Source organism: Schistocerca americana, chromosome 11 (assembly GCF_021461395.2).
Source record: "Schistocerca americana isolate TAMUIC-IGC-003095 chromosome 11, iqSchAmer2.1, whole genome shotgun sequence".
Classification (NCBI taxonomy): domain Eukaryota; kingdom Metazoa; phylum Arthropoda; class Insecta; order Orthoptera; family Acrididae; genus Schistocerca; species Schistocerca americana.
In genome coordinates this window covers 157,483,355-157,508,324 of record NC_060129.1, presented here as the reverse complement: position 1 = coordinate 157,508,324, position 24,970 = coordinate 157,483,355, and the positions used below count along the sequence as shown (strand labels likewise).

Below are 24,970 nucleotides of genomic sequence, written 5' to 3'. Positions count from 1 at the left end.
GGCTGTAGTCAACGACCCACAAACTTTTATGGAGTTGGTTCACCTGATTGCAGAGACACCGACAGACACCAGGTAAGCATGAGACAAGCTGCTCATCTATGTTACACAGCTCTACGTGTGCCTACTGATAAGCCTAAAATGTCCACGACTAAGTGTAATTAGATGTGCCTGCATCGTAAAATACACTACTATTGATATTGAAACGTCCCCTTAGAAAAATTATACATGACTGTGCTTAAACTGACACACAATATTTTTTTAGCGCAACGCAATCTGACTTTCAAAAATCCCTACAAAAGAATGGCCCTGACTAACATTAACCTATACCTTTCACAAATCACTTACCTCACAAAAATATTCGTTACTCGAACTACTGCAATACAGCGAGCGCCACTACTGCCAGCTAAATAAAAGATTCAAACTACTGAAGGCACTAACTACTGATACGCATAGTTAGCAAATGAAAGATTTAGATAGAGAACAAACAATGTATTTACCTCATTAGTGTTCAAAAGTCATAATGTATATAGCAGTTCATGATATCCAGTATTACAAATTTCAAAACTCCGCCATCTCTCTCCCCACATCCACCACTGCTGGCAGCTCACCTCCAACTGCGCAACGCTACGCGCTGTTAACAGCCAACTGCCCAACAGTACAATGGCAGACAACAATGCAAACTAGCCACAGACTGCACACAGCACAGCCAGTGATTTTCATACAGAGCGCTACGTGGCGTTACCAATATAAAAACCTAAACAGCCTACTTACAATATCCAGTTTCTTGTATACGCTATGTGATGAAAAGTATCTATACACCTGGCTGAAAATGGCAAACAAGTTCGTGGCGCCCTCTATCGGTAATGCAGGAATTCAATATGGTGTTGGCCCATCCTCAGCCTTCATAACAGCTGCTGGAAGGTTTCTTTGGGCCCATTTTTCACGGAGTTCACGGCGTTCCAAAACATCCCAAAGGTGTTCTATAGCATTCAGGTCAGGACCCTGTGCAAGCCAGTCGATTACAAAGACGTTATTCTCGTCTAACCAGTCTGACACAGCTCGTGTATTGTGAGCAGGTGCTCGATCGTGTTGAAAGATACAATCGCCATCCCTGAATTGCCCTTCAACAGTGGCAAAGGTTCTTAAAACATGAATATGGGAGTGTGGTGTGATATTGCCACACAAAAGAACAAGGGGTGCAAGAACCCTCCACGAAAAACACGACGACACCATAACACCACCGCCTCCGAATTCTACTGTTGGCGCAACACACACTGGCAGATGACGTTCACTGGGCATTCACCACAGCCATACCCTGCCATCGGGTAGCCACATTGTGTGCCGTGATTCGTCACACCACACAACGTTTTTTCCACCGTTCAATAGTCCAACGTTTATGCTCCTTACACTAAGCGAGGCGTGGTTCGGCATTAACCAGCGTGATGTGTGGCTTATGAGTAGCTGCTCGACCATGAAATACAAGTTTTCAAACCTCCCACATAACTGTCATAGTTGTCCGCCCCAGTAGCTGAGTGGTCAGCGTGACGGATTGCCGTCCTCTGGGCCCGGGTTCGATTCCCGGCTGGGTCGGAGATTTTCTTCGCTCAGGGACTGGGTGTTGTGTTGTGTTCATCATCATTTCATCCCCATCCGGCGTGCAGGTCGCCCAATGTGGCGCCGAATGTAATAAGACCTGCGATATGGCGGCCGGACCTGCCCCGCGAGGGGCCTCCTGGCCAATGACGCCAAACGCTCATTTCATTTCATTTCACTGTCATAGTACTTGCAATGGATCCTGATGCAGTTTGGAATTCCTGTGTGATGGTCTGGATAGATGTCTGCCTATTACACATTACCATCCTCTTCAACTGTCGGCAGTCTCTGTCTGTCAAGAGACGAGGTTGGCCTGAACGTTTTGTGCTTTATATGTCCCTTCACGTTTCCACGTCACTATCGCATCGGAAATAGTGGACCTAGTTATGTTTAGGAGTGTGGAAATCTCTGGTACAGACGTATGACCATATTCGAAGTCCGTGAGTTCCGCATAGCACCCCATTCTACTATCTCACGATGTCTAATGACTACTGAGGTCGCTTATATAGAGTATTTGGCAGCACAGTGCACCTGATATGAAAAACTCATGGTTTTGGAGGGTGTCTGGATACTTTTGATCACATCATGTAAGTAATGTATTTACAGCTGCAAGTAGGATGAGACTCCAGCTGTACAGTTCTCTGACGACATATTAGAATTTGTGTTGCAGTGGAGCTCGAGCTTAGGCTTGCCACTTTATGGAACAGCTTGCCTCAACCACTTCGGCTGTCCAAGCACGCTTCCAGACCTCCTAACTTCACCATGTGTCCACATCCTGCATTTGCACAAATGCTTTGATTCTCACTCAGAAAGAGACTTACTTATTATTGTCATGGTCTTTCCTAGACATGTAAAAATTTTCCAGTCTCTTTATTTGTTATAGAATATCCTCCATATCTGTGGGAACACACACTGCTATGACCGACAGCTGTATGAAATACAAGAAATGCATTTGCAACTGCTAATACAATGACACGCCAAGTATACAATATAGGGTGAATCACTGGAAACTTGCAAATGATGTAAAAATAGAAAGCACAATTGATGTGCAGTTTCACAAAATTGATTAATAGTGAGGGACTCGTGTTATTCACTTATCAATAGATTGTAATAATACATAGAATGGGTTTTCTTGGTGAAAACATTCAATTCCTTAAAAGGAACAATGCCAGTGATACTAATCAACAAAATATATCAATAGATTGTAATAATACATAGAATGGGTTTTCTTGGTGAAAACATTCAATTCCTTAAAAGGAACAATGCCAGTGATACTAATCAACAAAAAGTAAGGTAAATTAGAATGTCGATGCTGTTTGGTGTAGGATTCTATGTGACTCAATTACGACATATCGTATTTTGAAAAGTCCCCACGCCAAAACTTATAGCTGTGGTCATCATCATCATCATCATCATCATCTTTGGGTTGTCTGCCTTGCAGCGGGTTTTAACTGCCTAGCCCTCCATGCTTCTCTGTCTGCTGCGTTTCTCTTCATTCTTTGGTACCCACCTTGTGGCCCGCAGACATCATTCGGCATCTGAAACCTTCTTCTGCCCTTCCTTGTCTTTCCCAGAAGGAAACGTTCAGTTGTCTCTACTAGAAGGCAATCTCTTCTTAGATTGTGGCCTATCCAGTTTAGTTTCCTGTCCTACATCGCTAGAAGCATCCTCCGTTCTTCTCCAACTCTCCTCAGTATATCTGAGTAATTCCTAACTTTATCAGTCCAGCTGATCTTCGTTCCACGCCATATCCACATTTCACAAGCTTTAATTCTCTTCTCATTCTGCTTTATCAAAGCCCACGTTTCTGCTCCATATAAGGCCATGCTCCATATTAAGCACTTAACCAGTCGCTTCCTTAATTCCCTGTTTAAACAACTAGTTAAGAGTCTTCTCTGCTTTTGAAATGCCTGTTCCGCCCGAGTCATTCTCACTTTGATATCTTGTTGTCAGTCCGTATCTTCTTTAATCCAATTTCTCAAATACTTGAATGCTCTTACCTGTTCTATGATTTCTGACTCCAAATTAATTTTTACTTTTCTTTTCTTTAGGCTTATGGCAATGCTTTTGGTTTTCTTTTTATTAATTGTCATACCATATACTACATTGACTTCATTCAGGTCATTTAGCACTTGAGTCAGCTTCTCTTGATTTTTTGTGAGGATCGCCATGTCATCTGCAAATCTTATACATTCAATATTTTGTCGACCTATCCTGACGCCTCTTGTCGCCTTTCCAGTACTTCCTTCTGACAGATGTTAAATAAGATCGGCAAGAGACAACAGCCCTGTCTAACAACTCTCCCAATCCTGTTGTCTCCAGACATCTCATTATCTATTCGTACCCGAGCTTTCTTATCCAGGTACAGATTTGCCATCAGTCTTCTCACATTCCACTTTACTCCTTTCTTTTTCTAAAGACCTAACAGCTTATCGAACTGCTCTCTATCAAATGTCTTTTCAAGGTTTATGAAGACAGCATACACTTCTATGCTCTTTTCTATGTATCTTTTGCTGATGGTTCTTAGAACCCCAATGGCATCTCGTGTTCACCTTTCCCCTTACGAAACCATAGTGTTCTTCACCAAGTGTTTCTTGCAGTGTTCCATATAGCCTCCTATTTAGAATCCGAAGAACTACTTTTGCTACCTTCGGTATGAGGCTGATTGTCCCATGGTCTTTACACTTTTTAGGATAATTAGTCTTTGGAATTGGGACTATTATACTTACGAGAAAGTCTTCTGCCCATTCACATTTGTCGTAGATGTAGTTGCAGAGAGAGGTCAACTCATTTTTGCCTGTTTCTTTTAAACTCTTTAAGATTTCCGCCGGAACGTCATCTACACCGCATGCTGTGTTGCTTTCAAGTTCTCCCAGTGACTTATTTGGCTCTGAACGTAGGATAAAATCTCCTTTTTAATTTCATTTACTCATTCTTCCTTCTCAATCTACAGATCAGAGTGTCTGTGGTAGCACACAATAAAGAAAAGCAGAAGTGCATACAAAAGTTATGTGGATTCTGGTCAGCAACGAGGCAATTGACCATCACAGGTTGGGTTCAAAAGCAGCACCAGCAACGGCAAAACACAGTTCCGGTCTGGTTTCAACGACCTTTCCATACATGCTAGCATTTCAGCGGAGATGTCCAAGAAGGCTGCAGTAATACGTCGCTGCATATCATCGACTGTAGTCTGTATGTCCCCGTAGACAGAGACTTTCTGCTTTCCACACAGAAAAATGTCTACAGGCGTAAAATCTTGGGAGTGGGACAGCCAAGGTACAGGTCCTCAGCATCCAATCCGGCAATTTGGAAAGAATTCGTGAAGATATACTGCAGTACTTCGTGCGCTATTGGTTGAACAGCCATCATGTTGGTACCACAGGTTCCTCCTAGTCTGCAGAGGAAGAGCAGAGCATCCATGGATGATGGCAGCTGTAATACTTGTTCGCATTCAGATTGGCGTATATGAAAAACGGACCTGTGAACTGGCAGTTCACTATCCCACTGTATGTTTACGTTCCATGGATGCTGACGCTCCATCTGACGAAGCCGACAGCGATTGTCAACAGACCACAGGGTATGTGTCGATGATTTACTTGGCCATGTTTATTAACTGTGGCTTCATCACTGAACAAGATACAAGATACACCTGGAGTATTCTGTCTTAAGGCCCATGTATAGAAGGTAACACGTTTGTCATAATAATTTCCATGCAGTTCTTGATGGAGAGAGAGATGTGATGGTAATGGAACATATGTCGAGGGACAATACATACGACAATTGCCTGACCCATGCCACGTCCTCATGCGATTACACGGCAGCTAATCTGGAACATCAGGAAGCACATGAAATTGCCCCTCTTCTGTCGTCACTTTTTTCTTTCTGTTACGTTGTCTATGTGTTACATTACCTCTTTCAGTTAATGAACTTGGAGGTTGATAAATAATTGCTAAGATGCAAATTAAATTCCTTTCGAACAGGCCACGAAAGCCCAACGGTACCGACCGGCCGCCGTGTCATCCTCATCCCACAGGCGTTACTGAATGCGGATATGGAGAGGTATGTGGTCAGCATACCACTCTCCCCGGCCGTATGTCAGTTTCCGAGACCGGAGTCGCTACTTATCAATCAAGTAGCTCCTCAGTTTGCCTCACAAGGGTTGAGTGCACCCCGCTTGCCAACAGCTTTAGGCAGACTGCATGGTCACCCATCCAAGTGCTAGCCCAGCCCGATAGCATTTATCTTCGGTGATCTGACCAGAACCAGTTTTACCACTGCGGCAAGGCCGTTGGCCCTAATTGCTGAGGTGGCTGATGTTTATTGGGATATCTCTCCACATACACTGAACGAGAGAGAAATGCATTCTTCCTACACTCTCCATACGTCATACAGATGCCGGCATTATCTGCATTGGTAAATCCCGTTATTCACTCACGACCTACTGCTTGGATTCTCAGACACTACCTGAACAGCAAGTCGAAATGCACTCAAGGTACACACAAGCACTCAGTAAGCAAACTTAACAACATTGTACCTAGCAACGAAGCAGGTTGAATATCACAAATAAATGTCAGTGTCGAAACTTTTCGGAATATTGTATCTCGAAAACGACTCGCACCATAATCCTCAACAAACACCAGTGACATCTGATTTGTTCTACTTCTAATTTGTTAATGTCAATAGGCGTTGATCTACACTCCTGGAAATTGAATTCATTGTCCCAGGAAGGGGAAACTTTATTGACACATTCCTGGGGTCAGATACATCACATGATCACACTGACAGAACCACAGGCACAGAGACACAGGCAACAGAGCATGCACAATGTCGGCACTAGTACAGTGTATATCCACCTTTCGCAGCAATGCAGGCTGCTATTCTCCCATGGAGACGATCGTAGAGATGCTGGATGTAGTCCTGTGGAACGGCTTGCCATGCCATTTCCACCTGGCGCCTCAGTTGGACCAGCGTTCGTGCTGGACGTGCAGACCGCGTGAGACGACGCTTCATCCAGTCCCAAACATGCTCAATGGGGGACAGATCCGGAGATCTTGCTGGCCAGGGTAGTTGACTTACACCTTCTAGAGCACGTTGGGTGGCACGGGATACATGCGGACGTGCATTGTCCTGTTGCAACAGCAAGTTCCCTTGCTGGTCTAGGAATGGTAGAACGATGGGTTCGATGACGGTTTGGATGTACCGTGCACTATTCAGTGTCCCCTCGACGATCACCAGTGGTGTACGGCCAGTGTAGGAGATCGCTCCCCACACCATGATGCCGGGTGTTGGCCCTGTGTGCCTCGGTCGTATGCAGTCCTGATTGTGGCGCTCACCTGCACGGCGCCAAACACGCATACGACCATCATTGGCACCAAGGCAGAAGCGACTCTCATCGCTGAAGACGACACGTCTCCATTCGTCCCTCCATTCACGCCTGTCGCGACACCACTGGAGGCGGGCTGCACGATGTTGGGGCGTGAGCGGAAGACGGCCTAACGGTGTGCGGGACCGTAGCCCAGCTTCATGGAGACGGTTGCGAATGGTCCTCGCCGATACCCCAGGAGCAACAGTGTCCCTAATTTGCTGGGAAGTGGCGGTGCGGTCCCCTACGGCACTGCGTAGGATCCTACGGTCTTGGCGTGCATCCGTGCGTCGCTGCGGTCCAGTCCCAGGTCGACGGGCACGTGCACCTTCCGCCGACCACTGGCGACAACATCGATGTACTGTGGAGACCTCACGCCCCACGTGTTGAGCAATTCGGCGGTACGTCCACCCGGCCTCCCGCATGCCCACTATACGCCCTCGCTCAAAGTCCGTCAACTGCACATACGGTTCACGTCCACGCTTTCGCGGCATGCTACCAGTGTTAAAGACCGCGATGGAGCTCCGTATGCCACGGCAAACTGGCTGACACTGACGGCGGCGGTGCACAAATGCTGCGCAGCTAGCGCCATTCGACGGCCAACACCGCGGTTCCTGGTGTGTCCGCTGTGCCGTGCGTGTGATCATTGCTTGTACAGCCCTCTCGCAGTGTCCGGAGCAAGTATGGTGGGTCTGACACACCGGTGTCAATGTGTTCTTTTTTCCATTTCCAGGAGTGTATTTCGAAAAGTGTAATTTTTCACTAACAATACACATCCTAGTTTCTAATACAATCTTTTGTATGGCTAACAATACGAGCCCCGCAGTTCCAGTCCACTGTATGAGAGCAGCACATGAATAGCACTTCCAATATCCGCCATTCTTTTCAGTCGAAGTTTTAGGCGATTCATCCTGTATATTTGCGTCATAGTGAAACTTCTTCCAGACTGAGACTCGAACCCGGAACCTGGAAGTATGCTCGAATAGCAGAGGTCGTTAAGGCGACTGCTCGCATGAAGTGGGATATCCATGTTGGGATCCCAGTCTGGCACAAATATTCATACGTCACCAATAAATTACAGAGCTGGAATGTGATCGTATTCTCAACTTGAACACATTTCGTCTGTTGCTTCAGACATTAATCCTTGTCTGAAGAACATGCTATAGAAGGTTTTTAAACACAGGCACTGTGAGTAGTATTTACATGCCCAGGCAAAGGGCGCAACAACAATAAGTGTGTTTCTTCCTGTGTGAGTGTTACAATGACTGTTCTACAGCAAGACATGGAAACTCACGGTGATGTGTCGAGTTTTGGGTCGGTCACTGAAGCACGCTCGCATAGACAAAGTGGTTACGGCGACCACTCATGTACAGTGGGAAATTCTGATTCCAGTCCAGGTCTGGTATCAAGTTTCATACGTCAACAGTAAACTGTGCAGTTGGAGTGACGTATTCGCCATTGTGAATAAGTTTCCTGTACTTTACACAGCTGTAGATCACAGCAGCATCTGTTTTTTCAGACATGCATGCATGTCTGAAGGACATTGCATAGTAGGCTCTTAAACACAGACACTGAAATTAGCAATAGCATTTTCTGATGGCTCACGTTGCTTTCGTAAAATTCTCGTAAGAGTTTCATCAAATCACCGTACTAAACTGAGTATGTCAGCACGTAAGTTAGCCTCCAAAAATCCTGCAATAGCCAAGACGTTCATAGCTTTGTGAATTATTTTGGTCTTATTTGCAGTCGTCATTTGTATTAAATTGCATGTGTACAGCAAGCTGTTATTTACGTTAGCCTATCAAGTGGTTGAAGAAAGATGAACATTAGCTGTGGCCGCAGCAGGTTCCGTTCTAGTGACGGACACAATGATGGGCTGCTCAGATCAGAGACAGACACAGTGACATGTGCCGCTGACAGCTAGGGCAAGCACGATTTGTTCTTTGAGCTGTACATGCTACCCTAAACCTCTTTATTCAAAGTAACCTTATGAAGCAAGTGTCGATCAAACATGTGCCCCACTCCCCTCCAAGGTCACGGAACGGGGGCCTACCGTGACCGGTTCAAGTTTTCTGGCGTCGCGATGGCATCGGCCTCTGAGTTAGGTGTAGCTTCCACTGTGTGGAGTGTTGGTGTTTGATTACACCGCTTAGTATCCTGTGAGGCTTTCGACTGAAATTCTCTTTGCCTCTGAGCGTTATTCAGCATATTTGCGTTACATTTCTGGCGGCATTCCGCTGTCTGTGGGTTATTTGGTTGTCTGATATTGTTTTGCGTTTGCCAACGATCGGCTGACTGTTGCCGGTTGCTTGTGTCTGTACATACTGTACAGGCTGGCCTTACGCTACGCGCTTGTTGTAGTTGTTTTTGCTAAAGTTTTGCCCATTTCTCTTATATGCGCCTTTACATTTACGACTTTCTCCATTGCCGTTGTGATTATCGTTACCATTATCCGTAAATCTCTGTGACGCTATCGGGTTATTAACAGGCTTAGGTTGTACTGGTATCTCTTCGTTTATCAAATCTATTGAGTCCAGTAGAGATAGAAAGTATTCGGTGTCGATTTACGGGATGTTAATGAGTTTTTCCCTAACGTGGGCAGGAAGACGGCTCTTTAAAATTTTTTGAAAATTTAGCTGGTTCGTCCAGACCTAGTTTTATTCAAATATTTTTCAAAATATCCTCGTAAGCTTCCATACTTGCTATTGAACGGAGCTGGGTTGAATACTTCACGTCTGAGCCTCTCTTGTACGGCCTCAGACCAATACTTACTCAGAAATGCCGTCTCATTCCGTTCATAATATTGGCAACGTTCCGATGCGTCCGTAGCTCACAGTAGAACGTCACCCTGTGTGTATCCATGAAGAAATCTAATTTTCTGGGCTTCGGTCCAGGTACGAGGTAAAACATTTCGAAATGCTCTGATAAAGACCACAGGGTGTGTTCCTTTCCATTCATAAGCAAATATTGGGAATGTCGATGCGTAAGTAATCATTCATCTGCAAGTAATGTTGACAAACAGGCCGCGCTGTCAGTGACAGTCGTGTTTATGGTCGCTTGTGGCGTATCCATGGCAACTGCGCCTGCTCGACAGGTGCAACTGCCGGCAAGTTGCAAGTTGCATTGTGCAACCTTCGCTATTTCCCTTCTAAGGGCTATTCCTGAATTGTTGGTAACCAGTGAAGGCATCTAAGAGCATAGCTTTGTTTTCTGTCATATGCTGATTTGGAATGTCCGTAGTTTTAGCAACACTGCCTCGCAACCTTTCCTCTGCTTCCTATAACCCTAGTCTGTTTTAGCAAGAAGTTGGCTTTACGTCTCTTTTAGAGCTCTAAAGAGCCCTGCAGGATTTACATAAGGGCCACGCGGGGTAGCCGTGCGGTCTAAAGCGTCTTGTCACGGTCCGCGCGGCTCCCCCCGTCAGTGGTTCGAATCTTCCCTCGGGCATCGGTGAGTGTGCTGTCCGTAGCGTAAGTAAGTTAGTTAAGTGTATAAGCTTACGGAGCGATGACCTAAGCAGTTGGGTCCCATAAGATCTTACCACAAATGTACAAATTTTACAGTACCTACATAGATTTTGCATTCTGACACTACCTTTCCAGCAAGGGTGCTGCCCTTCTCCAGCATCCCGGCTTCAGCTTTTTCAGTTACTTCCTTTACATCTACACATAGCATACCTCTCTGTTTTTAGCAAATTCTGACTCTAAAATGATCTACTCTTAGACTCAAGTTTTGTATTTCTGTAGTTAGGTTTTTGCATACGTCTTGCAGCTCGTTGACTTCGTTCGTCACATTTTTTACCGACGCATCCACATGGGATTGCGTGTCCTGAACTTGACTAAATGCTTTACTGAGGTTTTGCAACTCACCTGCAAGTTGTTCCCGATTACAATTTGCGGATCTTACCTTTTCCGTTAACATATTTATATTGCGGGACATGTCGGTAATTATTTCTTGTTTTAGTTGTTTACCGTGCTCTGTGAACTTACCGGATAATTCGTCAGATAATTCAGTGCGTACATTTTTGCCCACCTCTCTCAACTGTTGACTAATACTATTCTTGGAATCGTTAAACGCCTGGTTTTGCTGTGCAAACTGTTGTGTTATTAGCTGCATTAGCTGTGTCAGAGTGTGTGTTTCACTGGTATTTGCATTGCTTTTGTGAACTGTTTCCTGTGCTTGCGTCCGCGACGTCGTGAGCAGATAATCAAAGAAATTTTCGCTATTGCGCACGTCAGATTCTCTACTTTAGAAAACGTTTCCCGGTGAGACCTCAGAAATTGGCTCATAGAGCGTCATAAGAGCGGCATCATGACTAGTTATATTACCAGTATCACAATTTTTTAATAATGGGACGCCAACCTCGTCGTTTTGGTAGTCATTGGCCAGTTCACGAGTTGGTGCGTGACCTTCAAATGTTGACAAGCTCGAATTTCCGCCATCTTGGCATATTGCATTTTGTAATGAATTTTCAACAATGGCCATTTCCTTTGACTCCATTCTGAACAGTTTTTATTAAAATTATGAAAGGAAAATAATTTTAAACATGAAATTTTGTTTGAATCGTATCCTTCAATTAAATGTTGACTTTACACATATCTTCGTCTTTTCTACAGAAATCCACTTTCCGTAAAGGATATTAATTGGAAGGAACAAGGATCTACTGCGAGAGAGACGGCGCCAAGTGGGGCCATATAAGCATACAGCGTAGCAACTTCCTACTTTAACCGCTGAAATTCGCATTCCCAGCACATCTCGTTCGTAGGCAGAATTTCATTTTAATTTGCTCCTTCAAGTTGTTAATGGTTTCAACCTCACGGACGTGTAAAAATCCAACAAAGGCCTCATTAGTTCTTTGTAACGATAAAATCGATTTTTTTTGTTTTTTTACAATCGTATTGACTTACTAGGATCACGTAAACAACTTCAGTTCCTCTTCTTCCATTGTTGTTGTATCCTATTTTTCCAGGATTCCCTCATTTCATCCCCATGAAGTCTCTTCTTTTCTTCTGTCCATGCTGTTCACGATTTTTTATTTCTTCTCCTTTGAAAGCCTTCCACATTTAGTATTTTGTTTTTAAAATGGTTTCTTTCTGCTATTTCTGATTCTTTTATGTTGTTTCTTTCAAGATTTTTTCTTACTTCTGTAATCCATGCTATTGTCGATTTCTTCTTCCAGAAATATAGCAGTATTTGTTTTGTTGGTCTATTTCCATTCTTTCGGTGGAGATGTCCAAAAAAGGTTAATCTTCGTTTGGCCATTACTGCAGATATTTTCTCTATATTTTTGTAGATCTCCTCATTACTTCTTATTTTCCAACCATCTGCGGTTTTCATTGTACCCATTATTTTTCTAATAATCCTTCTTTCCAGTACCTCTAGTTTGTCCATCTTGTAGTTCATCGTTAGGCATTCAGATCCATATAAACATTCTGGTTGTACCACTGTGGTGTAGTGTTTTAGTTTTATTTTTCTAGATATACATTTCTTGTTGTAAATATTTTTGGTCAAACCATATGCTCTTTCCATTTTGTTAATTCTTACATCTATTCCAGATTATTCTAGTCCAATCTGTTGTATAGTTTCTCCAAGGTATTTAAATTTATTTACTCGCTCTATTTTACCTATTTGTGTTTCTATGTATTTTGGTGCATTTTTTGTATTTGTCATGAATTTTGTTTTTTCAGCTGAAATGGATCATTTACCTAAAAAAATTTTTTTCTTCAAGAATTGAAAGGTCTGTTCACATTCCTCTCGGCGCCGTAGTGTCACGGTTGCCATTGAATAGTGGCGGGGGGACTAGAAATGTGATATATATTGGAAATCTGAATAAATATTTGCTGTTTAAATAATTAAAAAGTAAATTTTGAAAGAATGATTGAAAAAAATGGAAGGTACACATATCCTGTGTGAACTTTAACTGGCTCTAATAGAAACAGACCTTCAATATTCAATACATGTATTCAGCATTCAGCATTCGTAAATTTACATACATCCTTTTCTTGTTACCGCTATTGTGCATGAATATTTGTATGACAAAACTGGTTCGGATCGAACCTCCTCTGCTGAAGCGAATTCTTCTTGTTATCTTCGATCCTCTTGATGCAGAATTCCCGGCGCGTCACGGAAAAGCCACAGCGACCTCTGACTGTGTTCCCTGTATGCTTCAATTTATCTGTCAGGCAGCGAATTATTAATTATGGAACAGTGACTCGTAACAGCACACTTGTTTCAATCTGTGTCTTCGCTCTTCTTGGGATTCACAGAATGAATAGCGTTCAGTTTCGAATTGGAATGTCGACACTTTTTATTTCACAGATAAGAGAGACATCAGTAACTACCGACCTATATCACTGCTGATATCATTTTCCAAAATGTTTGAGAATGAGATGTATTCTAAAAGAGTATTACATCTTGGCAACAATAATGTCCTCAGAAAATCAAAATTTGGGTTTAAGAACGGTTGCTTTACTGAGAATGCTGTTTACATGTTCACACACCAGATATTACAAGCATTACATAACAAAATAGTACTGGTAGGTATTTTCTGTGACCTATCCAAAGCATTTGATTGTGCAAATCATAGTATACTCCTTGATAAATTGAAGTTTTTTGGGATTGATGGTATAGCCAACCAATGGATCATGTCATATCTGACCAAAAGAATGCAAAAATTTGTACTTATTAGTAATTCAACAAACAGAATCCAGGGACATAATTCTGGCAGGGGAGAAATCACGTATGGGTTTCCCCTAGGTTCAATCTTACGTCCACTAGCGTTACTCACATATATAAATGATCTACAGTCTAATGTACAACAAGCAGAACTACTTCTTTTTTCAGGTAACACCAGTATGGTAATCACTCCCAGTATACGTGCAGAAATCGGGAAAACGGTGAACAAAGTTCTCAAAAGTATCATTGACTGGTTTTCTGCGAATGGTCCCACCCTGAATTTCACAAAGCCACATATTATTCAGTTCTATACCTCCAGGGGTACTGCACCAGTGATAAGTGTAACATGTTGTGATGAAATAATTCATATAGTGGGAAATTAAAAATTCTGTGGTGCCCATATTGATGAGAATTTAAATTGGAAAAAACACAAATTTCGGAACTCCTAAGACAATTTAGTTTAGCCCCGTTTTAACTTAGTCATAGCAAATTTTGAAGAGATAGAAATCAGTAAGTTTACATATTTGGCTTATTTACATTCAGTAATGTCATATCGAATAATGATCTGAGGTTACTCATCATTAAGAAAGAAGGTCGTCACTGCCCATAAACGTGCTGCGAGAACAATATGTGGTGCTTACCCGTGATCACCTTGTAGACATCTGTTTGAGGAGTAGGGTATTCTGACCATTGCTTCACAGTATATTTACTCCCTTATGAATTTTTTTGTAAATAATCCACTACAGTTCAAAAGCTACGATGAGGTACATAATTACAATACTAGCAGAAAAATGACATTTATTAATCAACATTAAGGTTGTCTTTAGCACAGAAGGAGGTGTACAAAGCTGCAAAAAAATTTTTGGCAGCTTACCCAGTGATATAAAACGTCTAACAGATGGCAAGGTGAAATGTGAAAATAAACTGAAAAAGTCTCTCCTTGACAACTCCTATTCTGTAGAAGAATTTCTATGTTTGTAATGTGTAAAAGATGGTGGGATAACTCAATCTGTACATATTACTTACATTTTGGAGAAAAAATAAGTGTGTGGTGATGTTTAGAGTACAAGTAGAAGTACAAATTAATTTGCGATATGAATGCACCAATAATCTTAGGAACCAACATCCCTCGAACTAACAACACTGCACAACATCGTATCACTGGTATAATTTCCCCTTTGTAATTTGTATCCCATTTCTTCGTGTTCTAGGTTTATTTTCGTATCATTCTTACACACAACAGGGACGAAACAACCGAAAAAGATTTTTAGCACACGTCTCTCCAGATTCTTCCCCCAACAGTCGGATTCGTGACTGCTAAGGGGCGAATGTCAAAAATTTTAGAAAATTGATTTTTCAAAGATATGCGTATTTTGTACCGCATACCTTCCTGAATAGTACGATGTATAAAAAATATACATTTTAGTGATTACAAGCCAAACCCCTTTGCACAGCTTCAATCCTACACAAAGTCACCAGGGCAACAAATACAGAGCAAAGGGTGCTGCAACAAATGTGACACCAATGGCTCAGGACTTTAATGGAAGCCACCAAACCTATATCAGGGACCTTGCAAATGAAAACTTATTGAAGAAATGTGTTCATGGTGGTACCCAAAAACCAAATGAAAGTTTTAACCAATGTGTATGGGAAATATTGCCTAAAACCATTTTTGTTGGACAAAATGCAGTTGCTATTTGTGTTTATGACGCGGTTTCATGTTTTAATGATTGTGTGCAAAGCAAGAAATATGTTTTAGAGAAAATGGGAATAAAGACCGGAGTGAACTGCATCAAAGCTTTGTATGCGATAGAGAGTGTGTAGTGAAAGGAGATAAATTATTTTTGGAGGTGATAAAATCAGGAATGTGAAAAGAATGAAAACCGACTAAGAAAATGGAAAAGAACTTGCTTATGGTGCTGGACAGTTCTAAAGGAATGATACACACAAGCAGAAACTTTAATGGCCATTTTCCGCAAAACAGACATTTCTTAACTTAGGTGCATGTAACATTCATAATAAGTATCCTATTACTTTCAGACTTGGTATGCTCATTAAACACGAACTCCTTAATGTAAATCTCTATAATTTTGCAAGTCGATTAAAAACTGTGCTAAAAATTGAGGTAATATAACTATAAAACTTGAGTTTTCTCTAAAGATGAAGTTAAAAATGCTACAGCACATTCATTTTTCATAAATTAAATAAATTCTAGAGTTTCATGTACCTGTAAGCATGGTTTGTATGCCGTGCAAGATTCATCGAAAGATCTCTCTTACTTATGAAGAAAGGTGTACCTATAGCGACAGCTGCAGCCGATAGGAAGAGGAAAAATTATGAAATTTCACATGTAAAAAAAATTTTTTCTTTGTGTTTTCGCAGTTCCACTGCTATGAGTGTGAATACTGAATCCTTCCTGGACATTCTGACGAAGTTTTATGATTTTATTTGTAAAAGTATAGACTGTGGAAACTAAAATGTCCTCTGGTGTCTCTCCTGTTCCAAGTCGGCCGGCTTGACTTCCTACCCCCCATAACACACGAGCTAGGAACACCATCCCATAACGACAGCACTACATTAAGTGCATTGGAGGGATACTGTCATTCAAATTTCTTTGTGATTTATATTGTTATGTATTGAAACTATGTTGACTAATAGTTGTCATAAGCATATTTGTTGAGCTTAGTATGAGCCTTTCATTTGTGCTTTATTTTGCACCAAATACTGTGTAGTATGCTAGCCTACAAGTATGAGAAAATTAGGAGATGCAATGTGTGAAGTGGTTAGCTGAACGCCTTAGTTGTCCCACTACTGTCTTTGGTAGTGTGTGTTCCATTATCTGTGTGGGGACAGTACCTCAGCAGTACTGTCTGTGGTAATCTGACCACTGGCTTCGATGTGAAAACCCTTCTCGAAGCAGTGTTCCTTCTGCGCAGCACGCCAGGCGCTGGAGAGAGCAGGACCGGCCCCCCCTCGCAGCCACACAGTGGCCACAGCGACGACGGCCGGAGCCCAGCCACAGCTGTGCCCCCCACCACTCCCCAGGCCACTCCACAGCCTGACGACGCTGCCGTCTATCACCTGCGGTGAGTTCTGTCACAATAACAGCGTTACGCGTTGGGCAGTTAGCCCAGTGTTAAAGTGAAGAAGTCGAATGTTGCTATTTTATGTTTTGACGAAGCAGATGTTATAGTTCTGGTATTAAGTTATTTCTTTTATAAATTATGCTGTTTGACGAGGCAAGGATCTACAGGTCTGCATCGTGACGTATTTTCAGTTCCTAATACAACTGAGCCACTTAATGCAGTTACTTGTGTAAGATACTTCCCCAAAGATAGCGACTGTGTTGGTGAGTTAGAGGCAATTTGTGTTTTCGGCGATGATTTGCTATATTATGAATTAATTCTGCAGAGACTGGATCTTGTTTGTTTCTTCTGACTTGCAACCACGTTCAGTATTATTCAGTATTGGGCTGCCTCACCAAATAACCAGGAATCTCTGAAACTCCCACCGTCACTTGCATTTCCGCGATTACTCTCCCAACACTATAATGAGATATTCTCTCAAGGGTCTGTGGGAACCTCTCCACTGGGGGAGGAGAATCAGTTGAGATCCATGTCTTACCCTACTACGAAAGATGTACGTGAGAACCTCTAGCGGCAGTTTTTGGAAATCATTCGTGACAACATCAGCCTCTACTAAACTGTCGCTGATTAACGCAGGCATGTTGGATCAATAAAAATCAGGTCAATTGTAATGCGTGGGGATCGTTGAGTGGAGATGGACACAGCAGCCATATCTCGCCAGCTGTAAAACCCTTTGTGGCTCAGGGAGTTTTACAGCTGACATTGCAAAAGTTTTCTTTTTATTCAGTGCAGACCAGCTTCAGCGTAAATTCGTCATCACGTCACTTTTCTTCTTTGAAATTATTGATCTGTAGTGGTAGTCACAGATATTTGACTGTCGCTTCGTGAAACAATGATAGTCTGATAGTGAACTGATATTGTTGCAAAATGCATTTCAGTGGCTAGCTGAATTCTACAGGCCCAAAAGTGGCAATTCAGAATATTCAACATGCTTTTACAATTAATCAGAGTAGAATCCAACAAGTTATTGGACAATAGAGGAGTCTGTGCCTATTCAAGGGGAAATAAGGAAGGTTACCCAGTATTTTAACGTTGAAAATGGGATAAGTAATGTTTCAGGTGACTTAAGAAAACATTTCTCTCCCAGTTATTCAAGGATTTCGGACTTTAATTACCTTTTATGGTCAGCCACAGATGTACAATGTCATTAGATTTAATGTCTGTGCCAAATTGAGCAAATACTTATAAGAATACTTATCCCAATCTGAACGCCTTTCGCAGCACAAGCAGTCAACAAAAGTTCATCCATGGGTCTGATAATGTTGAACGATACAGAGAAGGTATGGTGAAATTATGTAAATAAGATAGCCTGACGGGTATTTACCTAATTTCTCGTACACAAATAGCATCAGCCATTCAACATAAGAAGACAACCGACGATAAGGAAGAGTAGCAGGAAAGACTAAAGATAGAGAGCACAGGGAAGAATACTTTGTGGATAATCCAGAAACTCATTATGCAGCATAATTAATAACGCTGAATGCAATTTCAGGGATAGTCTTTAAATTACGTTGCACATACTGGACACGAAATTAGTACAATCTCAGTAGAAAAGCAGCAGACAACAAAGTAGAAAATAAATTATTGTGGTTGACTTAGAAACAAGACATGGAAGGGAAGAATGTTTCAGCATAAAAAGACTGACATAAAAAGTTGAGAAAGCTGGCTAAAAATCGAGAGGGAAACAACAGCATGCGGAAATAAAACATAAAGAGCAGGAAATGAAACATATTAACAAAATACTTGATAATGGAGTGAAAAGTTTGTTGACAGAGAGTTAAGAAAACCAGGCTGGGGAACAGATCGAGCGTAACATGGTACTGATGTGAATAACAATGTACAGTGAAGGCTTCCTTTTTTCTTGGGCATCAGACAGTTGTGGTGACTAATAAAAGGTCCTACATAAAAAAATACAGTCTTTCGAAGACTAAAAGCGACAACTACTTTAAACAAAAATAGTTTACAATCATAAATACACTGATAGAAAAGAATCACAAAACCAAAAACTTGTCAATACAGAGTAGTGAAACTTCAAGGATACATTTGCCAGGGTAACATATTTAACTGATTATCATTGCAAGATCGCAGGTCAATGTAGGTGTGAGATGAGCCACTGGAAACGTGAAATGGTCATACACTGTGAGAAGGTCGAATTAAAACATGCAGACATGCATGAATTGTGTTGCACAAGTATCGGACGAGAGTTTGTGGAATGGAGTTCGATGTCAGATGCACTTGGTTGATCAGTACAGGGACCGTAATGCTGTTTGTGAATGATGCTGGAGTTACTGTATGATGATGTCCCATATCTGCTCGCCTGGGAACGGACCTGATGATTGAGCATGCCAAGAGACATGTCAACACTCTATAGAGCATGTTGGGCTACAACAGCGGTAAGTGAGCTAGCGTTATCCTGTTGGAAAACTCCCCCAGGAATGCTGTTCATTAATGGCACCAGAATGGGTCGAATCAGCAGATTGAAACAGATATTTACACTCAAGGTGTGTGGGATAACAACGAGAGTGTTCCTGCTGTCATATAAAATCGCACCCCAGACCATGACTGCAGGTTTAGGTCCAATGTGTTAACACACAGACAGGTTGGTTGTAGGCCCCCAACTGGCCTCCTTCTAAATCAAAACATGGTCATTACCGGCAGCGAGGCTGAACCAGCTTTCATCAGAAAATACAACAGAGTTCGACCATTCCCTTCAGTTTGCCACCACTGAAGTGCCAAACGGTGTGATGTGGGATCAGTGGAACACACGCTACAGAGAATCTGGCTCGGAGCTGTCCGTGAAGTAACCGATTTGTAATACTTCATTATGTTACTTGGTGCCAACTGCTGCTCAAACTGCTGCTGGAGATGTATTACAGTGCGCCAGAGCCATACGGTGAACACGATGGTCTTCCATCTCAGTAGTGTCACGTGGCTGTCTGGAACCCAGTCTTCTTGCGACGGAATATTCTTGGAATCACCGCAGCCAGCAGGCCTGCATAGTGGCTACATGCCTGTCAAATATTTATGCATCACGGTTGGAACATCCAGCTTCTCATAGCCCCTATTACAGATTTCGTTTAATCTCTGTGAGATGTTCATAACGGCGTCTTTGTCGTGTCGAAGGAAATTTTGACTAACATCAGCTTCCTGCATCTAATCTCAAAGGTAACTAACGCTCACGCTCGTTACAGCGTGTAATTACAACAAGCTTGATTTGCTTCCTCATAATGGTACTACTAGCGCCACTCTTAAGCGACACGACTGCCACAGAGTCATCATCATTCAGATGTAGAAACACATGTACCAACTTTCGTTTCTGTCACACTACTTCTTCGTGCTGCAATATGTTTCCGTCAATGTATATACCACTGCAAAGGGAAAAGACGTTTTTTAACATTGTCACCAAGAATCTCAAAAAGCTCTTCAACAACTTACTTCACATTTTTACAACATAGTCAAATAAATGCTGCGACAGTGTTTCTGTTATATACCAATGGTTTAGGAGTGCGCCATTGATTACTAATGAAAACATTCGAACACAGACGCTGCTTAACCTCTGAAAAAAATTAAGAGCAGTGGCAGCAGAAGTCATCCAGTATAAGAAGTCGCCATCTTTCTGACAAAGGCCAAAGAATGTGTGTGTGTGTGTGTGTGTGTGTGTGTGTGTGTGTGTGTGTGTGTGTGTGTGTGTGTGTGTGTGTGTTTGGGGCTACAGGTGCTCATCGCCGAGGTTATCAGCTTCCTGACAACCAATAATAGAAGGGTCTAAGAGGGAGGAGGAAAGGATAGAGCTTCAAGGAACTTTATTGCCCTTCAGGTAGTAAACTGCCCCTAGAAAGCTGGAGAATCAAAAGTGATCAATGCCATGAGGATTCAGAAGGCAATGGAATCTAATAAATTAAAACCACGTAACTTGCATCCACAGGAAATATAACAGTAACAGGAAAACGGTTATGATGCCATCTGCAGTGTGAAAAGATTCCAGACAAGTTACCCTTTTGGATCTCTGCAAATTGACTGCCAAGGGGGAAGTGACTATGAAATAGAGACGGAATAAGTTATTGTGGGATAAGATTCTATGACTTGGAGCTTTGAATTCAGAAGTTTGATTGTAATTGGAAAGCTAGAGTCTAAAAACGGAAGTGCAAAAGCCCAGTCTAGATACATTGGGGGTCACTGATGTGAACTAGGAAAAGGCTAAGCATTTATCTTAAGACACATTGAGGTATATCATCAGCAGCAGGAAATGGTATGTTGGGAGCAGGGTTCGTTATGAATAGGAAAATAGGGGAGAGAGCGGACTACTGTGAACTTCTCAACGACAGAGTTTCTCTCACCAGATTCGACATCAAACGAATGCAGACAGCGACAGTTCAGGTACACATGCCAATGACACAAGTAAAAAGGAGAAAAGAAAGTATGAAATTAAAATGCGGTTGCATGGGAAGGAGAAGCAGAAAGGGTCATCAGCTATATGGGATTGGCATTGGGATGACAGAGATGAAAGTCTAATTGAGTTGTGCAACCAATGTGAGATGGCATTTACAAATACTCTGTTCAGGAATCGTGTGACGAAAAAATATACTTGGAAGAGACCCAGAGACACTGAAAGAGTCCTGCTGGATTACATCATGGTCAGAGATTTCGAAATCAGATATTGGACTGTAAGGTGTACTCAGATGTAAATACAGATCTAATAATTATGAAGAGTAGAGTGAAGTTCAAGAGAATTGTCCAGAAGAATCAGTGTAGAAGGATGTATCATTATGCAGTACTGAGAAATGATGAGATGTATTTGAAGCTTACCAATGATGTGGATATGGCGGTAAGGAACAACACAGTAGGCTGTTCAGTTGAAGACGAGTGTACATCTCTAGAATGTAAAATCACCGACGGTGGACAGACAACACAGATAAAGGGAAGCTAACTTCGAAGAAACCTTTAGTAACAGAAGAAATACTGCAACTGATCGACGAAAGAAGAAAATATAGAAATGTTCAGAGAAAGACAGCTATACAGCTACATTCACTGATGTGGCAAGAGACGTGGGATACCTCCTAATATCGTGTCAGGCCTTCTTGTGGCCAGGGTAGTACAACTGGACGTGGCGGGGACCCAAGAAGTTGTTGAAGTCCCTTGTAAAAATATTTTCCTGTGCTGTCCCTGGAGCCACCCACTACAGTGAATGTGTTGCTGGTGGAGGATTTTGTACAGGAACTGATCTGTCGATTATGTCCCATAAATCTTCTATGGGATTCATGTTGCGCGATACAGATCGCCAAATCATTTACAACAGTTGTCCACAATGTTCCTCAAATCAGTTGCGGACAGTTGTGGCTCATTATATAGTTGTTTGAAAAAATGGAGTAAAAAATGGCTGAAAATGGTCTCGCAGTAGCCAAACATAACCATTTCCAGTCAACGATTGGTTCAGTTGGACCAGAGGACTCAGTCCATTCCACATAAACACAGCGCACACCGTTATGGAGCCAACACCACACTGCCTTGTTGTCAAGTAGGGTCCACAGCTTTGTGGGGTCTACGTCACACTCGAACACCACCATCAGTTTTCACCAACGGAATTCGAGACTTATCTGACCAGACCAAGCTTTTCCAGCCGTCTCGGATCCTACCATTTTGGTTACGAGACCAGGAAAGGAGCTGCAGGTGATACCATACTGTTAGTAAAGGTACCAGCATTGGACATCTGTTACCACAGCCCATTAATCCCAAATTTAGCCGCACTGTCCTCACAGATACGTTAGTCGTACATTCTACATCGATTTCTGCATTTATTTCACGCAGTGTTGCTTGTCTATTAGCACAGACCACTATGGTAGACAAAAATGTTCTTCGTTTTTTTTTTCAACTTAACAGAACTGCACACTCAATTCGACTACTGGTTTAATGTGCTCAGCATAGTTTGTGACCGCCGGTGGCTGATACAACCCTGACAACAGCAGGGCAAGCTGCGAATGAAGTCATCACTCTCATGTGGAAGCAATAACATCATTCTTCCTGCAGAGCAACTCAAAAGATTTATGGAATTGTTTGTGGATGCTTATGTGATGCAACCCGTCTCCCTAGTGTATCCGCAACATGCTCAATGGGATTCAAATTCGGATCTCCCATGTGTGCAATATCTTCTATTTCCAAGAAAACGTCAATCACCCGATCTGTATGAGGCATATCCCTATGAGGCCACAGCACCTCGCAACAATGGCATATCAGTTCCCCAGATGTTACGATACCTGACAGGAGTTAACCCTTGCCAATTCACCCATACAGTGTCATGAAGAGGTGTTCAAGTTGTCAACGTAATCGCTGCCCACACCATTAAAGATCCTTCTGGATAACAGGCTTGTTCCTCAATGTTTGGGCTCCAAAATCCTGTTCCACGTTCCCTCCATATGCAAATCTGTCGATAATCACTCTCCAGTCAATACTGGGATTCACCTGTGAAAATAACATTGACCCATGATTCGGCCATCCAGTTGGCATGTTGATGACTTTACATATTACTTTCTGTGGAGATGTGTCAGGGGTTCATATACAACAGGTCTCTGACTATATAGGCTACTCTGCTGAGGCCTTCTGTATAACGTTTGCCTTGATACAACACATCCAGTGCATGCTGCGAGGTATGATGCCAGTTGCCATGTAGTTGTAAGGCAGTACCGTGATGCCCTTTTAGCCAAATAGCGGTCCCCCCTTTCTCGTATCACACGTGTTGGATCCTGCCCTCGTCTGTGAGATAAAGTTTCTGTCTCTACAAACTGTCCCCACATCTGAGAAACAACAGTAAGATCAACATTGAGCCACCAGGCCACTTTGTGATTGTGCTGCTTCCATTCTTCCTATCGCCCTCCACTGCAGAGACCCTGGCATGCGTCTTCTCTGTACCATACTCCACCGTCTGTGACTGTGCCTACAGAGATTGTGGATGTGGGACTACCCGGAAAACACTACCCCATTTTATAGGTGCACTGACTTCATTGTGAGTTTGGTTGTCTGTTGACTGGAATGCTGTCTTCCGTGTAGAACACGATGGTGCTGACATCTGTAGACAGTATGCATGATCACATCGTGAATTAGACACAGGACAGGGAAATCGCAGTTTGTTGCTTTAATTTTGGACACCAGTGTATTGTGGTAACCTTCTTGGGGAGATGAGTTCTTGGAACTCATCACAGTTCTGCTTCTGCGATAGTGTTTCGTCCTCAGACGTGTGTCTTTGAAGAAATTTGTTAGTATTGTCCTTTTGTTGCAGAAATGTATCTGGAGACATGAAGGGCGAGATGCTGATTGCGGCAGCTAAGGAGGGGTCAGTGAGCAAAGTGCGAACGTTGATGGCAGTGGGGGCGGACGTGGAGGCGAAGGACGAGAACAAGCGGACAGCACTGCACTGGGCATCAGCCATGGGGCATGGGGAGGTGGCGGCCCATCTGTTGGAGGTAGGAGCAGGCGTTAACGCCAGGGACCGCTGGCAGAACACGCCTCTCCATCTGGCTGCATGGAAAGGCCATGCAGCTGTGGTGCGGCTGCTGGCAGCTTCCTCTGCCGACCACAACGCCAGGGATCAAAGTGGAAGCACGCCACTGCACGATGCAGCACGGCGTGGCCGCACAGAGGCGGCGGCTGCACTGTTAGAGGCAGGGGCCGACAGGGAAGACAGGAATTATGGTGGGGACACGCCGCTGGACCTAGCCGAGCGGAACAACCACCAGTCGCTCATAGACATCCTAAGATCAAGCTGAGTGTAATGCAGACGACTACGGAGTAAAATAAATAAAGCTTTCTGTGTAACCTCTGCTACTTTTAAAATAAACAATTCAGAAAAGTTAATCCTGCAGTCTTGCTTTGCACCCATATTTACGTAGTACATACAACGGATCCATTACTGTTACAACTAGAGTGAGAACTGTAGGTAGAAGGAGGGTGGAATGTGTGTTCTTATAGGACAACTATCCACGGATTTCCGCCCAATAATATCCAAACAGCAGACTTTGTACACAATTTATTAAATTGCCAATACTAAACTCTTTTAAGTAACAACATATTCATGTAACTTACAGAGCTTAACAAATAGTTAAAACAAACAGCTTTAAAAACAATAACGGCGTCTTGCCACCATAAAATCAAACAACCTTTTACAATAGTGCCTTTGGAGTTTACCCAAGAGACAAAATCCACT

General features: G+C 42.7%; 1 protein-coding gene across 1 annotated transcript; it reads left to right on the top strand.

The window, feature by feature from the left end:
• On the top strand, positions 1 to 24,621 carry LOC124554171 (poly [ADP-ribose] polymerase tankyrase-1-like). Its single transcript, XM_047128242.1, has 3 exons — positions 1 to 72; positions 16,567 to 16,716; positions 24,047 to 24,621. The coding sequence occupies exons 1-3, from the start codon at positions 29 to 31 to the stop codon at positions 24,531 to 24,533; spliced, it is 681 nt and encodes a 226-aa protein (XP_046984198.1). The 5' UTR covers positions 1 to 28; the 3' UTR covers positions 24,534 to 24,621.
• The last annotated feature ends 349 nt before the right edge of the window (positions 24,622 to 24,970 follow it).

Bases quoted from the DNA above. Each gene is read 5' to 3' on its own strand.
- LOC124554171 (XM_047128242.1), top strand. From the start codon at position 29: ATGGAGTTGGTTCACCTGATTGCAGAGACACCGACAGACACCAG. The intron at 73-16,566 runs GTAAGCATGAGA...CCTTCTGCGCAG, and splicing joins GAGACACCGACAGACACCAG to CACGCCAGGCGCTGGAGAGA. The intron at 16,717-24,046 runs GTGAGTTCTGTC...CTTTTGTTGCAG, and splicing joins GCTGCCGTCTATCACCTGCG to AAATGTATCTGGAGACATGA.